This window comes from Lolium perenne, chromosome 7 (assembly GCF_019359855.2).
Source record: "Lolium perenne isolate Kyuss_39 chromosome 7, Kyuss_2.0, whole genome shotgun sequence".
Classification (NCBI taxonomy): Eukaryota; Viridiplantae; Streptophyta; class Magnoliopsida; order Poales; family Poaceae; genus Lolium; species Lolium perenne.
Genome location: NC_067250.2, coordinates 218,167,656 through 218,185,106, shown reverse-complemented (window position 1 = coordinate 218,185,106; position 17,451 = coordinate 218,167,656). Strand labels below are relative to the sequence as shown.

The following is a 17,451-nucleotide window of genomic DNA, read 5'->3' as shown; positions in this document are numbered from 1 at the left end:
ACACCAAAACAAGAAATTTAGAAGTATACAATGGTACAAGACATGAATAACCTAGTTCTTCTTCTATTGCAAAACTACACGGATTACGTCTTAACAAACTATTATTACAGTCAAATAAATTCGCGTCTTCTAGAATAAGCTTTTCGAAGAAACTATTTTCGCTCCTCTTTAGGAACTTAAAACTTGTAGGAATTGATCTGTGTCAGGGACTCACCACATATAGTGCTTAGATGTAGATAACAAACCCAAGGTATCAAGGGTGGGGAATGTCACCATGCACAATTGTGCCAAATATTGGCACCATCAAAGGTGGTTTGCTCTATTTTAGCCCAAGGTAGAGCCCTTTTGACCCTAAAACCCTTGTTTCGCCACATCCTAACCCATGCGATCACCATGAAATACACACCAAAACTATAAAACCCAAGGTATCAAGGGTGGGGCAAGACACCATGCACAAGTTTGCCAAATATTTGAACCATCCAAGGTGGTTTGCATGTTTTAGGCCAAGGTAGACCTCTTTTGACCCTAAAACCCTTGTTTCGGCACATCTGAACCATGGGATCACAATGAAACATACAACCAACCTGGAAAACCCAAGGTATCAAGGGTGGGGCATGCCAACATGCACAAGTGTGCCAAATATTGGCACCATACAAGGTGGTTTGTTATATTTTAGACTAAGGTAGACCCATTTTGACCCTAAAACCCTTGTTTCGGCACCTCCCCACCATGGGAACACCATGAAACACACCCCAACCTAGAAAACCCAAGGTATAAAGGGTGGGGCATGCCACCATGCAAAATTGTGCCAAATATTGGCACCATCCAAGGTGGTTTGCTATATTTTAGGCCAAGGTAGACATATTTTGACCCTAAAACCCTTGTTTTGGCACCTCCCCACCATGGGATCACCATGAAACACATAACCAACCTAGAAAACCCAATGTATCAAGGGTGGGGCAATGCCACCATGTACAAGTGCTCCAATTATTGGCACCATCCAAGGTGGTTTTCCATATTTTGGGCCAAGGTAAACTCATTTTGACACTAAAACCCTTGTTTCGGCACATCCCAACCATGGGATCACCATTAAAAACAAAACCAACCAATAAAACCTAAGGTATAAAGGGTTGGGAATTCCACCATTCACAAGTGTGCCAAATATTGACACCATCCACGGTGGTTTGCTATATTTTAGGCCAAGGTAGACCCATTTTGACCCTAAAACCCTTGTTTCGGCAACGTCCCACCATGGGATCACCATGAAACACACAACCAGCATACAAAACCCAAGGCATAAAGGTTGGGGTATGCCACCATGTACAAGTGTGCCAAATATTGGCACCATTCTAGGCGATTTGCTATATTTTAGGCCAAGGTAGACCCATTTTGACCCTAAAACCCTTGTTTTGGCACATCCCAACCATGGGATCACCATGAAACACACAAACAACCTATAAAACTCAAGGTATAAAAGGTGGGGAATGTCACCATGCACAAGTGTGCCAAATATTGGCACCATCCAAGGTGGTTTGCTCTATTTTATGCCAAGGTAGACCCCTTTTGACCATAAAACCCTTGTTTCGGCACATCCCAACCCATGGGATCATCATGAAACACACAACAAAACTATAAAACCCACAGTTCAAGGGTGGGGAAAGCCACCATGCACAAGTGTTCCTAATATTGGCACCATCCAAGGTGGTTTGCATATTTTAGGCCAAGGTAGATCCTTTTGACCCTAAAACCCTTGTTTCAGCACATCTGAACCATGGGATCACCATGAAACACACAACCAACCTAGAAAACCCAAGGCATCAAGGGTGGGGCATGCCCACATGCACAAGTGTGCCAAATATTGGCACCATCCAAGGTGGTTTGCTATATTTTAGGCTAAGATAGACCCATTTTGACCCTAAAACCCTTGTTTTGGCCCGTCCCCACCATGGGATCACCATGAAACACACAACCAACCTAGAAAACCCAAGGTATAAAGGGTGGGGCATGCCACCATGCACAAGTGTGCCAAATATTGGCACCATCCAAGGTGGTTTGCTATATTTTAGGCCAAGGTAGACACATTTTGACCCTAAAACCCTTGTTTTGGCACCTCTCCACCATGGGATCACCATGAAACACATAACCAACCTATAAAACCCAATGTATCGAGATGCATTATAGTTAGAGATACACCCATACCTAAATAAAATTAAGGCAACTAATTTTAGACAAATGGATCGAGTATAACTTTTGGACGCGAGAAGAGAAAGAATAAGGAAGAGTATGAGGAGGACGAGGGGAAGGAGGAGGAGGACTTCAACTGGTCCGGCGATGATGGGCCGGACCCGGAGGAGCCGGCGGCGCAGCAGCAGGCGCTCCTCGAGTCATTCGAGTCACAGAAGAAGGCTGCAGGACGACGCTTGTGCCCGCGAGGAGGACAACGACGTGTGGGTTCACCGTGTCGTCGAACTCTGCCTCCAGCAGGAGCAGCTACGGAGGGTAGGCGACGACGCGACGAACGAGAACCGGTGTCTTCTCGTCACACTCCGTAGGGAGAGGCGGCGCGCGGCGCACGAGCAGCGGTGGAGGGGAGGCGATGATGGGGAGGGGCCGTCGACCGCACCGCCGGGCGGCCAGTAGGGTAGGGTTAGATAATCTAGCCGTTTTCATTCAAATTTGTAAAATATAATCAGATTTAAATGAAAACTTTTGTTTTCGTGCATTTTTATTGAGTTGGGGCCTCGTGGCTGCGACATCCCTAAACGTGGCACAAATAAAAAAGTCTCCAAACGCCTCGATCCAGCGCGATTTAAGGAACACTTTAGAGAACGCGACTAGATATGCTATTAGAATAATCTGAGTTCTGACCGACTTCTGCCCATAAAGAGGCCTGCTTTAGAAGAATCTGAGGTTGTGCTGATTCTGTGCGCATTAGACACACGAGAGTGAAGTTGTTTGAAGCAGCCAGTTCGTCATCACCATGACAACGCTAAGATACACAACGGGCGCGGCAAATCGGGCAGGGTTATCAAATACTCTCTCCATCTAAAAATATGTATCTTACTTTTATCTAGATATGAATATATCGAGATACATTATAGTTGAAGATACACCCATAACTAAATAAAATTAAGGCAACTATTTTTAGACGAATGGATCGAGTATAACTTTTCGACGCGAGAAGAGAAAGAATAAGGAAACGTGAATAACACTAAAACGCCCACTAAGATACTTGGCCAAACGCGTCGCGGGTCAATGCCAGAGCGAACAGATGTATTGAATTCATCAACAGAATCGCATGGTGTATCGATCGTGCTGGCAACTTAACCCACACCAAATACGTTCATCAGAGCATAAAATAGTCATCAAGAGGCAATGCAGCTCTAAATAGCAGTGGCGACTTTCCGATGGAGGTCCAGCACCAGCAGCCAGGCAGCCTCAATCCGGCACTTCGGCGAGGAGCAAGCCTGGAGCACCGGGTAGCGGCGGCGAGCAGGCTAGGACGACCAGTCGGCAAGCCCAGGGAGCTAGCCGCGCGGCAAGCTGGTGACCCAGCCACTCCAGGTAAAGCGCACCTCCTCTCCAAAATAGCAGCAGCTCATTCAATTTACTCTCCCCAAATTTCACTCCACGGCCTCATCTTAATTCCCGGTACCAGTTTTCCTACAGGAGAACTCCATTGTAAAGCTTGATTTATGAAGTACTCCTCGTATGGTTTAGAATTTGAAATTCTTCTTCTTTGTTATCTGCTTTTGCCTGCCCCTCCCCCCCACCCTACGCCACCCACCACGCCAATAATTTCTTTATAGCTCTATTAGTTCGAACTCTCTTCTTATCGAAATTAATGGAAAATGAATCATTTTGCCTGTTCGAAAAAAAAGAAAAAAAATGCATATATTTATTAACTGTGTAGTACAATCCATCGAAAAGATAGAAGTAAAAAAACCAATGTATGAAGCAACCACCACCTAGCACCTAAGGTATATATGTGAGATGTGACCTTTTTTTTGGATCTTGATGTTTTTTTTTAGGTTGGCACGGTACAATATTCCAGCTTTTCGAGATCTCATGGACCGTCCGTGCGAGTGGGAGTGGCACGGCTGCATGCTCCAGCAATTAACTTGGCTGTCCAGCCGATGGGCCACGACACTGCGGCGATGACAAGGCAGACGCCCCAAAGGCCCAGGCCCAGCCTCTTGGTGCCGGCGAACCTGGTGAGCACCTCCACCGTCAGCGCCTGCAGCACGAGTGTCAGCGCGACGAGGACGAGGAACATCATCCCTTTCTTCTCGAGCACCCCGGCGAAGACGTTCCTCTTCTCGATGCCCCGGACGTTGAACTCGTTGAACAACTGGAAAAGCACGAACATGTTGAAGATCATGATGCCGTTGGCCTTGTCGTCGGTGCCGAAGATGTCGCGGCCGCGGTACTGGAGCGCCAGCACCACGGCAGTCTGGAACGCTGCCTGGGCGGCGAGGTTTAGCCTCATCGTACGACTGATGAGCGGCGCCGTGCGGTCGATGGGCGGGCGGCCCATGAGCGCCTCGGCAGGCTTGTCCGCGGCCACCGCAAGCGCACTCATGGTGCCCATCACCAGGTTCACCCACATGATCAGCGCGGTTGTCAGCGGAGTATGGCCCGTCGTGATCGTGGACACGAAGTTGACGAGAATGGCCACGACATTGACGGTGAGGTGAAACTGGATGAACCTCTGGAGATAATTGTAGGCGCAGCGTCCCCTCCGGATAGCCGTCACCACCGTGTGTAACTTGTCGTCCAGGATGATGGTGTCCTTGGTAACATCCGTGCCCTTGACGCTCATGGACAGCACCACATCGGCGTCCATGTGCGCTAGCGCGTCGTTGGTGCCGCTGCCGCTGGCGGTCACGGCCACCACCTGCCCCTTGTGCTTCAGCAGCTTCACCAGCAACCGCTTGTCCACGGGCCGTGTCCCGAAAATGACGCGGACTTTGTCCACGATCTCCAACTGCTTCGCCCATGGCATGGTGTGGAGCATTCGCCCCTCAATGAGAACGTTGTCGGGATCGTTGCTGGATATGACGCCACACTCCGTGGCGACCGCGCGCGCCGCGAGGAAACCGTCGCCGGTGAGCATCTTCACAGCGACGCCGGCATTCGCGCAGGCTTCAATAGTGGCCTTGGCGTCTAATCGGAACGGGTCTTTCAAGCCGACCAAGCCCAGCAATGTTGGTTTCTCGTCGGCGATCTGCTTGTACGCGAAGGCGATGCACTGTAGGCCACGCGCCGCCATGTCGTCGATGATCTTGTCAAGCTTCTTAATCTGCTGGACGCCTATCTCGTGCGTCTTTCCCTCCATGTCCACGTACATTGAGCACTTGGGCAGGACCACCTCAGCGGTGCCTTTCCAGTGCGCGATCACCGCGCCGGTGGTCCTGTCCTTGATTTCGGCGTGGTCGAACGCCTCGACATATACGACCCTGCCGGTCGTCTTGAACGTTGCTGCGTCCATGTCGAGGTACGCCACAGCCCACGACAGCAACGCCTTCTCCGTCGGACTGCCCATCATCTCCGGTGGCAATGCGTTGTCCGGCCAGTACACGCTTCCGGTGGTGTTGAGCCCGGCTCCCTGTCGGAGCAAATTAATGACGCTTCCGGCAATGGAAGTGGCAGCCCTCGGCTGGTCAGTGCCGACCCAGAAGTCGGTCACCACCATCTGGTTCAGGGTGAGCATTCCGGTCTTGTCGGCGCAGATGGCCGTGACCGAAGCCATCCCCTCGAACGCAGACATACTGTGCAGGTTATCCTTCGCCATCTGCATCATATAGAAGGTGATCATCAGTGACACCGCCAGCGGTAGCGGGATGCCCTTGTCCAACAGCGCCAGCTTCCCCGTTCCGCCGGTAAAGTGGCGTACGGTGAAGGTGACCACGGTGACGGCGACGCCAATCTTGCCGACGGTCGACGTTAGTACGTCGAGGCGCTCCCGTAACGGCACCGGCTCGTCGGCGTTTTTCTCGGTGTTGATCAGTTCGCCCCAAGTGGTGTTGGTGCCGACGGCGGTGACGACCATCGAGCCGTGGCCAGCCACGACAGTCACGCCGGAGGCTAGGAAGGGGTTGATCTCAGCATCGATGCAGACGGTGCTCAGGTCGAAAGTAATTGTCGACTCATCCACCTGCAGGCCGTGCCCCTTCAAGAACACTCCGTCCGCCGGCACGGCCTCGCCGGTCTTGAGTATCACCACGTCGCCGACGACGACGTCAAATACGGAGACCTCTTGCCTCCGGCTGGCGCGGACAACGGTGACGCCGATGTCGGCGGACTCGCGGACCAGCTTCTCGTCCAACTTGGCCTTGGCGTGGCTGATGGCCGCAGCCACGCCGGAGATGAAGAAGACGGTGATGAAGATACTGAGGCTATCGTACAACACGTCCTTGAGGCGGTGCTCCTTGATGCCGAAGCCAAGAGCGACGACGGCGCAGACGAGGAGCGCGATGAGCAAGACGTCGCTGAGCGCGTCCCGGACGTGGCTGAAGAAGCTCTTCGGCTTGGGCTTCGGGTACGTGTTCTCGCCGTACGCCTCCTTGCGACGACGCACGTCCGCGCCGTCCCCGCAGATGCCACGCTCCGGGTGGGACTCGAGCGCGGCAGCTATGCCCGCGCCTCCGCCCAAGCGGAGGAAGCAGTACGTCATCTTCGCCTTGACGAGGGAATTGAAGGATTCGCACTCGCATTCATCGGCGGTGATATTGATAACTGTCGCCATACCAAATACTACTCCGCGAAGTGAGCTAGAGATGGAGCCCGTGCTTTTATAGGTAGGACGCGTGGGACGCGCCGGGCGGATGGAATCGACAGGTTTCCACGGATAGACGCGCCGGGCCGGACGTAGTATGAGCTAGTGCCTCCGCGAGTACGAGAGTGCCATGTGTGTTTTTGGGCCGACAAAGTCCAAATCATACGTAGCTGTAAAGGTGTTGTTTCACTTGTGTGCTATTTAACAACCCAGTGTTTTTCAATTCGGCAACAATCAAATTCTTTATCGTTCGGTGCCATGGTTTGGGCTAGGACGAGAACGACACTTGTGCTATTTAACAATCGAGTGTTTTTCAATTCGGCAACAATCAAATTCTTTATGCGTTCGGTCAGTCTCTATTTTCTTTTTCGTTCGGTGCCATGGTTTGGGCTAGGACAAGAACAAAGACTTTCTCCATGTTGCCATATTGTATGTGCCTATTTGTTGATGATGCATTGTACTATAATGGTTTATTTTTGAAAAAACTAGATGGTACCTACAAATGTCTACATGCCTTGTTTTCCATCTATGGCAGTTGGAGGGCCATCATACCTGCAGGAATTATAATATGGTATATTAATTCATTCCAAACTAATTATGTTAAAGGGGTTAATTAGTGATATATCCAAATAGCACAAAAGTCATGCATTGGTTGCACAGCTCCTCGAAACTCTCTGCCTTGAGCAACCTGAGATTGTGGATCACTAGAAGTTCAATATTGGCCATGCCAGTTCACTTCGGCTGATTGTACTAGGTAGATCATCTTCTAGGAGCACTAAGCACCCTAGAAATGGGCTGCCCTCCTTGCTCCTAGCCATGTCCCTTGGCCTGGGCCCCTCTGTGAGAGTCATCTATATGTGGGGCACCTTCAGTAGTACATGATGCTAAGACTAGTCACAATGGGGAGTATCATATAGTAGTATCATGCATATGGTACTAGTATGTGATACTATCTTCACAATGCATAGTATCATGTAGTAGTATCATAGATTAGTTATATTTAGTGATTTGTAGAATCTCAATGCAAAAGTGTGTACAAGATTGCTTTGATATTAATTTTTCTAGTTCTACGTGCTATGATACAGTATCTACCTATGATACTACTACCATCTCTTTCTTCATTTATTGATGTGACACATCAGCTTTTTGCATGCATGTGATGCATGATACTAGCTATGATACTCCCATTGTGGGTAGTCTAAGGCGGTTCGTTTCGTCGATTATCCCAATACATCGCTCAACCGTCGAGTCCTCCTCTGATCCCTGTCGCCACTAGCATGCAACCCCGCATCTCCACCGTCTCCTTTACCCAGAGGCTCGCCACCTACCCCACCCGCCAGCTCCCCACCATCGATTTCTCTATCGTACTCGGAGAACCTGGCATGCTAGGGTTTGCAGCCCCTAGCTGCGGCGGTATGTTACGCCGCGGAGCCAGCGACTTGGTCACATTGCGCCTGGACTGCTAGAATACAAAAACGGCGAACCAACCACGATTTATGCAGCTTGAACTCTCCTTCTCTGTTTCTTCTTTTGTGGCATGTCCCATCTGAATTTCTTAAATGCAGTTTGGAGTATGGACAGCGGCGCTGCTGGCATGTTATTAATTCCTTCGTCAGAATGCACACCTCCACCGGCTCAGGTGGTGATGATCTGTTGACAAGAGGTGGGTTCATGAAGACAAGGAGCATATTTTGGCAACCGTAGCTTCATCGAGTTTCAGTTTGATGCATTAATTTCCCTGGCTGCAAATTTCTGTATGTATGATGATTATTTGTAGAACTTTGCAGAATGGAATGACTGCTGCATGAAAGTTTATCCTAGCTATAGGCTAGAAAGATTGAGAATTAAGAAGATATAGAGTGTGTGAAATTAGTAAAATCGGTGTTTTTCCCCATTTTTGGGTTGTGCCCGTAGCCGTAGGCGCTCTTGAATGTATTAACGAGCCGATGTCCACCAGCAGAACAAGGGGGTGTGCTTGTGTTCGGTATACTGGATGTTAAATTTGCCATGTGTAATATTTATTCCCAAAAACACCACAAATTCTCAGAGGTGCAGTCCTGCTCACTATGGCCCTTGGTGTTTGCCTTATATGCCACAACTTGGGATCTTTGCTAGGTGTTCTTGATTTCTCGAATATGCAGTTGAACTGGTATTGTTTCTTTGCCTCTTATTCTATCGTCTCTGTATATATCATTTTACATATTTGAGAAATTTGACATATGTTATGTGTTACTTTATTGGTAGGAGGGTGGGGTTTACGTGTAGAGACCATGACTGATTTCAGCTAGGTAGAGGCAGGGTCTGAAGGGGAGAAGACCTGCAAGGTAATGATTCTGGTAGTATTGGGCTATTTATATATGGAATTCCCGCTATGCTTACTGTATTTAGTAATGCTTTTCGTTTCCAGTTGAGCCCATTTGGCAGCCCCCAAATGCAGCTTGATTAAGATAAGTCACACTCTACATAGCAAACCACCACACCAGTGAACATTTATTTGCCTCAGTTTCATGCCTATGAATGTAAGATCACAGTAATATTAACCTGCTTGTGTACATTGTGAATTTATGGTCAAAAAAATTTGACAGTGTCAGAGCTTTGAGTAATGGACCCAAGTAGAAATTTATTTATTTTGAGCCTACGGTATTTGACGGATGCCTTTCGTGAAGGCCATGTAACTAATGATGAATGTTTATAGTAACAAATCGGTTATTTGAATTTATTTGTCTCGCTCAGACTTATGTAAATACCTAGGCTACTAATACTTCTATGGAAGCATATATTTATCTCAAACGTGAGAGCTATTGACTGTTCCGATCCGAGCGATATTTTCTTTTTGAATTTTGCATTCTTGGAGCTCAGGAATATATACAAGTCTGAGACGATAATTACAAAGGAGCTCAGATTAAAATCTCACGTTTGTACAAATCTACATATGCTATTTATAGTTGTATAAACAGTTATGGTAAATGGGTGACCTTTATGTTCTTTATGGACAACTTGATATAAAATGTTGTACTTTGTTGTCTCACATATGTTATGTATTCTTGGTTAGATGCCAATTATACCGGTTTGCACCTTATGTCCATGATATATTTTCGATTTAGATTTAAGATAGCTAAGAACAATTTTGAAAGACGGTCCCCTGGGTTTGCCCTTGATGTGTGTACACTCGAAAATGGAAAAGAAAGGATTTATTTGACTTACAAGGAAAATTATTATTTCGATATTTGTCGAGTGACTCAATATTTCGAATTTTGGTTTTCATAGTTGAGAGAGGTAGTATCTCAGATCTGTGTATCAATATTTATATTCTTGATATATATCCTTTACCAAAGAGCAAACCTTTTTTTAATAAATTTGATTTCCTTCCTTTTTTTATCTTGGCTTGCATTTTTACCTTTGCAACTATGCTCCGGAACAATGATCCATTTGTTGGCCTATGAATTTTGTTGAAACTGAAATTATTTCCAAAGTGCCATCCTTTGTGAAAGCCATTATGCTATATATTGGTGTTCTTGAAAAAGAAATTTGGATTTTACTTCCGCTATTTCATTTAGTGCTCATTATGCGCACAATAGGGAAGAACACGTAAATAGCGAAAACAGCGCAGCAACGCGCGCAAGGCCCTTCTAGTACTCATCATCACTGGAACCTCCCATGTTGCCATACTCATGTACGGAAGTTTTGCTTAATGAATGGTGATTCAGTGATTTTGCATGGCGTGTCTCCAAACCTTTTCTATTTTTTTTTCAAATTTTAATGAAATGTTCATTTTGCAATTCCAAACCATAGGGAAGTCATTTTGATTATGAGTCGCTGCTTTTAAAGAAATGTTCATTTTTTTACTATGGTATTTATATGAGTTTTATTCGTAAATACAACTATAAATACATGAGTTTTTTTTTGTAAATACCACTGTAAGTGCTACTGTAAATAAAAATTAAAATACATGAGTTTTTCTCCATAAGTACCACTGCATGTACCATTATAAAACCACTGTAAATACATCATTATTTTTTTTGTAAATTCCACTGTCAGTTCTAACGTAAATACATGAGTTTTCTCATAAATACCACTGTAAATACATGAGTTTTTTTTCCATAAATCTCATGTAAATCAATATGACCCCCCCCCCCCCCCCTAAAATACCACTGTAAGAGTTCTACTGTAAATACAAATGAAAATACATGGGTTTTTATTCATAAATACCACTGTATGAACCACTGTAAAACCACAAATCATGAGTTTTCTCGCGCTGTAAATACATGAGTTTTTTCGTCAATCTCATGTAAATCCACTATAAAACATGAGTTTTCCCAAAAGATACCATTGTAAATACATCAGTTTTTCCGTAAAACACATGTAAATCCAGTGTAAATACGTTAGTTTCTAGGGGAGTAAGAACTAATTTTCCTCTTCGTATTGGTTATTTGTAGGTACAGTACTATATATTTGTGTTTTCACACGGGAGATGTAGATAGGCACTTGGAAGAAGAGACCTGCAGATTCCCGTTCGGAACTAATAAAGGGAATGACAGAAGTGGTGGAAGGAGGGAAACAATCTTATTGGTATATTTTTTCGAGTGTTGGTGAAAAGAAAAACAACCGAATGTGAAATAGATAGTCCCTAGTTAATCAAACCCTGAAAGTTCGAATTCTGGTAGAACGTGGCGATTCTACCGTCTATTCTACCGTCTACGCACAAAGTCCAAAGCAAACGCCTTAGTTAAATCAAACCCTCGGAGCATCTCTAGTCACGACCCCAAAGCGTCCCCCAAAGTAAATTGGGACATATCGGGCACTTAACCTCTTCCAGTCGTACGCTTGAAACGGCGCTTCGGTCCAAACGTGCCCCAAATATTATCCAGCGTCCCCAGCCCATCTCTATGTATAGAGTGCCTCCGCGAGTACGAGTGCCATGTGTGTTTCCAAAGCAATCCTGTGTACACTGTTGGTTAAATCAAACCGCAATCATGTGTACCCGTGTTGGTTAAGTCAAAACCTGAAGTTCGAATTCTGGTAGAACGCAATGATTCTACCGGCTACGGACAAGTCCAAAGCAAACCTGTGTAGGCGTTAGTTAAATCAAACCCTCAACTTTGAATTCTGGTCTACGCAAAAAAAAAAGTTCAAATTATGGTAGAACGCAGCAATTCTACCGGCTAGGAACAAAGTTCAAAGCAAACCTGTGTAGGCATTAGAGCTTCTCCGGTCGCGTCCTTAAAACCATCCCCAAACGGTACCGGATCGAGCATTCAGGCGACGTGTTTTGTTCATGCCGCGTTTGGGGTACGTCGTTCCCCAGTCGCGTCCCGCAAACATCGCCCCCAAACATTAAAATACTTTTTTTTTATTTTTATTTCAATAAAGAGAAGAAACATTCCACAAACTAATATATAATTGGGAACGTACACGAAGACATAGTTTGGACCATAGTTTGCATAAACTAATACATAGTTTGAACCATGCTTGACAGAAATATAAAATATTGCAAAATAACTAAACCTAACTAGGCCGGGCATCGAAGATTTCGTGTGTTCGCTGCCAAGAAAGAACACTCGAGGGCACACCCAGTCACCCAAACTGGAAAATCCAGCTGTTGACGGTGCCCTGTTGGTTCTTCCGAGGAAGAACAACCAGAAACCTCCGAGCATATTTTCGCTGCAAAGAAAGAATAGTCAATCGTCGTCCTCGTCCACGATCCACCGGCAGCAGCCGCATGCAGCCCCCCGTAGATGCAGCGAGCCCAGCTCGTCGCCGGCGACGAAGTCGGCGAAGGTGTCCGGCAGACTCTGGATGCCGTGTGGGTCGGCCTTGAGGACGACGACGAACTCGGACAGCACGTGCTGCTGCTCCTCCTACAGGTCCCACGATGAAGACGACAGTGTCGCAGGCGACATCAAGCATGCAGCTATGCCGCAGCCACGGCCACGACCACGACCGCGGCCTCGTCCTCCGCCTCTACCAGCCATGGCGTCGACTCTTGAGATGGTGGCGGCTAGGGTTGGGGAGAGAGGCGCTAGGGTTTGTGTGTGAGAGGAATGATGAGAGGCGGCCTTTTTATAGGCCGGGGGGAGGCGGGGGAGCGGTGGCGCTCACTAACGTCGGCACGCAGAGCTAGTCGCGACGAGATACTTCGCTGCGCCTCTGCGGGAACTTCACCGTCGCTGCGCGCCAATAATTTCCATCGCGAGGTAGGCGACGGTTATGTTAAAATTCAATGTGCCACTGACGCGTCGGCCCGCCACTCCCCGCCTCGCTTTTCGGTGTGTCCGGCGTCCCCGGAGCGTCCCCTGTGGGGCGGGGACGGGCTCGGGGCGCCGGACACCGTATCGGACCGCGCGGACAAAAAAAATGGCTTTGGGGGACACGGCTGGGAACTTTTTTTTATCCGGCGCGTCTCAAATCCCTTTGGGGGACGGTTTGGAGGACGCGACTGGAGATGCTCTTAGTTAAATCAAACCCTAAAGTTCGAATTCTGGTAGAACGCAACGATTGTACCGGCTACGGACAAAATCCAAAGCAAGCTGATACGTCTCAAACGTATCTATAATTTCTTATGTTCCATGCTAGTTTTATGATAATACTCACATGTTTTATATACACTTTATATCATTTATACGTATTTTCCGGCACTAACCTATTAACGAGATGCCGAAGCGCCAGTTCATGTTTTGTGTTGTTTTTGGTTTCAGAAATCCTACACAGGAAATATTCTCGGAATTGGACGAAACGAAAGCCCAGGGTCTTATTTTTTCACGGAGCTTCCAGAAGACCGAAGGGGATACGAAGTGGGGCCACGAGGCGCCGACACCACAAGGCGGCACGGCCAAGGGGGGGCCCGCGCCGCCCTATGGTGTGGGGCCCCTGTGCCACCTCCGACTCTGCCCTTCCACCTACTTATACTCTCCGTCGCGAAAACCCTATTACCGAGAGCCACGATACGGAAAAAGTTCCAGAGCCGCCGCCGCCAATCCCATCTCGGGGGATTCAGGAGATCACCTCCGGCACCCTGCCGGAGAGGGGAATCATCACCCGGAGGACTCTACATCACCATGATCGCCTCCGGACTGATGTGTGAGTAGTTCATCCTTGGACTATGGGTCCATAGCAGTAGCTAGATGGTTGTCTTCTCCTCATGTGCTATCATGTTTAGATCTTGTGAGCTGCCTATCATGATCAAGATCATCTATTTGTAATGCTACATGTTGTGTTTGTCGGGATCTGATGAATATGGAATACTATGTCAAGTTGATTATTGATCTATCATATATGTGTTGTTTATGATCTTGCATGCTCTCCGTTGCTAGTAGAGGCTCTGGCCAAGTTGATACTTGTAACTCCAAGAGGGAGTATTTATGCTCGATAGTGGGTTCATACCTCCATTGAATCTGGGACAGTGACAGAAAGTTCTAAGGTTGTGGATGTGCTGTTGCCACTAGGGATAAAACATCAATGCTGTGTCTAAGGATATTTGTGTTGATTACATTACGCACCATACTTAATGCAATTGCCTGTTGTTTGCAACTTAATACTGGAATGGGTGCGGATGCTAACCCGAAGGTGGACTTTTTAGGCATAGATGCATGCTGGATAGCGGTCTATGTTATTTGTCGTAATGCCCTAAGTAAATCTCATATTAGTCATCATGATATGTATGTGTACTGTTATGCCCTCTCTATTTGTCAATTGCCCAACTGTAATTTGTTCACCCAACATGCTATTTCTTATTGGAGAGACACCACTAGTGAACTGTGGACCCCGGTCCATTCTTTTACATCTGAATACAATCTACTGCAATCATTGTTCTCTGCTGTTCTTCGCAAACAAACATCATTTTCCACACCATACTTTTAATCCTTTGTTTACAGCAAGCCGGTGAGATTGACAACCTCACTATTAAGTTGGGGCAAAGTATTTTGATTGTGATGTGCAGGTTCCACGTTGGCGCCGGAATCCCTGGTGTTGCGCCGCACTACACTCCTCCACCAACAACCTTCACGTGGCCTTCATCTCCTACTGGTTCGATAACCTTGGTTTCTTACTGAGGGAAAACTTACTTCTGTACGCATCACACCTTCCTCTTGGAGTTCCCAACGGACATGTGCTTCACGCGTTATCAAGCTCTTTTTCTGGCGCCGTTGCCGGGGAGATCAAGACACGCTGCAAGGGGAGTCTCCCACATCCAATCTCTTTACTTTGTTATTGCCTTGCTTTACTTTATTTTATTTATTTCTTTGTTTGCTTTCTCTATATCAAAAACACAAAAAAATTAGTTACTTGCTTTACTTTATTTACTGTCTTGTTTGCGTTCTCTATATTGAAAACACAAAAAAATTAGTTACTTGCATTTACTTTATTTACTGTCTTGTTTGGGTTCTCTATATTAAAAACACAAAATTCCGGACCTCGTCATTAAACTGGACATCGCCAAGGCTTTTGACACGGTGCGATGAGATTATTTGTTAGATCTTATGCAACGCCTCGGCTTCCCCCAAAGATGGCAGGCTCTTATGATGACACTTTTCTCCACGGCCTCATGCCGCGTTCTCCTTAATGGGATCCCCAGCCATGCAGGTTGTCCCTCGCCCATGCAGGTTGATGATGCCGGAACCGGTGACAAGGTATTAACTTGTCAATGCCTACGGGTTGTAGACTAGGGTTTAGTTGGAAGTAGAGGGCAAGTAGATCTCGAAGGTTTCAGCCGAAAAGTACTCGACGATATGAAAACTAGGGTTTGTGAGACAATGATTCGATGCTTTCTTTGTCCCTCGACTCCCCCTTATATAGGAAGTGGAGCCGAGGGATTCGTAATGTACAAGTTACAGAGTCCGGGAGGGTTTCCAACTCATCCCGCAAGATTACAAATATTATCTCCTAATACAACTCTAGCTTTCCTTAATAGCAATTTGGGCTTCCGATTCTTCTTATTCTTCGAGTCGTGGGCCTTCAGTAAACCCCGGGTACTATCTTCGGCAGGCCCATTAGGGATGCCTATGTCAGTAGCCCCCGAGATTTTGCTTGAATCGTGGAGTCAGGGAAAATCTCCACCATTATATTTACTCGATAGCTTTGAACTTTTCTATATTTCTTTGCATATGAATTTCTATATCGTACAGGGATAATGGTAGTTGGTGCTAGTTCATCTGACGGATCAGGTACTAGTTAACTGCTCTAGTGGCAATCCGCAAAAACCTACTTCAAGATCACGTCCCTGGACATGATCTCGGGATACTGGTGTAAACTTCGACAGGTGCCGCTTAAGGTCTTACCATTCTGTCGAGTCCCAGTCATATTTATCGGGTACCTAACGCGTCGGTTAGGATTTTTCTTCGTATCTGTTGATACGGATAAAAGTAGCAAACCGACGTCAGAGACGGCGCCACGCCACACAGAACGGATCTGGGGTCTTACCTTCGCAAAGTTTTGCGGCATTCAGAAATTGTTCGCAACTTTGGCGTTCTGAGAATATATTGTCGAGTGCTTATTCTGTTGTTGGAATGTCACATTTTATTGAGTCAACGGATGACTTATATTGCTCTCCCGATGGGAGTATATATAGAGTTACTTATAACTCGAAATATACTCTCTTGTTCTTCTATTTTTCTTTTTTATAATTTCATCGGGTACGCGAACAGCGTTCCCGATGGGAGTAGCCCCCGAGGCTACAGCCAAGGATTTGTGCTTGGGTGTAGGCTCCACGCCTTACGTCGCTATATTTTTCATTTGTCACATAGTTTTTCAAATCTCTCGGGTGCGCGAACAGCGCTCCCGATGGGAGTAGCCTCCGAGGCTATGAGCAAATACTTGTATTTGATCATAGGCTCTCACCATTTCTATTTTGTCTTTCTCGAATTTTTCATTTTTCCAAAGTAGCCCCCGAGCATTTGATCAAAAACTTGTATTTGATCAAAGGCTCTCCAATATCTTTTGCTGTCGCCTTTTTTATGAAACTGTTGAGTCGAAATTTTCTCTTGCTAAGGTGACATCATTGCTGACGATAGCCACGACCGCTGTTCCTGGAAATCGCGAGAAATTCTCTCTCGCTGCCTTGCGGGCCCAAATTACGCATCGTATTGACACGTCTTGCAAGTGGGGGACACACGTCCTCCGCTTTTCCTGGCGCACGCACTGTATCGCTTGCAGGGCGAAATTACTTTTTTACCCTTGCTCCACGTGTACACCATCTGCCTCACACTTTTTCCATCTAACGGTGCGCCGATTCGCCGCACCTCTATTTAAGGTCTTCATCTTCTTCCTTCCGCACTTTCGCTTGCGCCGCTCCTCTGCTCTCCTCTGCAAAAATCTCCTCTTGCGCCCCATAGCTCCTTGAGCTCAACTACTCTCACGCTGTACTCCTGCGCCATTGTTGATGCCACCGCGCAGATTGATCAGGCACAACACTCCTGAATCGAAGATGGCTTCCGCAGATCTGGGGAGCGCTGAGTGGGAGAGATCCAAAATCTCTGCCCAAGACATTAACCTGCTGAAGAAACTGGGAATCAGCAAGAAGCCAAAGGCGCTATGCTTCCCCAGCGAAGAGAGCTACCCAACCCCTCTAATGGAGTATCGGGTTAGTTTCGTTGATCATCTCATCCGTGGCCTCTCTGCCCCCATTCACAATTTTCTTCGGGGGTTGCTTTTCGTTTACGGATTGCAACTTCATCATCTCA

The 17,451-nt window shown here is 46.8% G+C and overlaps 1 protein-coding gene across 1 annotated transcript; it reads right to left on the bottom strand.

The window, feature by feature from the left end:
- Positions 1-3,913: 3,913 nt before the first annotated feature.
- Positions 3,914-6,748, bottom strand: LOC127312244 (calcium-transporting ATPase 7, plasma membrane-type). Its single transcript, XM_051342795.2, has one exon. The coding sequence runs from the start codon at positions 6,746-6,748 to the stop codon at positions 4,067-4,069; it is 2,682 nt and encodes an 893-aa protein (XP_051198755.1). The 3' UTR covers positions 3,914-4,066.
- Between the last annotated feature and the right edge of the window lie 10,703 nt (positions 6,749-17,451).

What these genes read in the sequence shown, in the direction of transcription:
- LOC127312244 (XM_051342795.2), bottom strand. Translation starts at nt 6,748, where the DNA reads ATGGCGACAGTTATCAATATCACCGCCGATGAATGCGAGTGCGAATCC.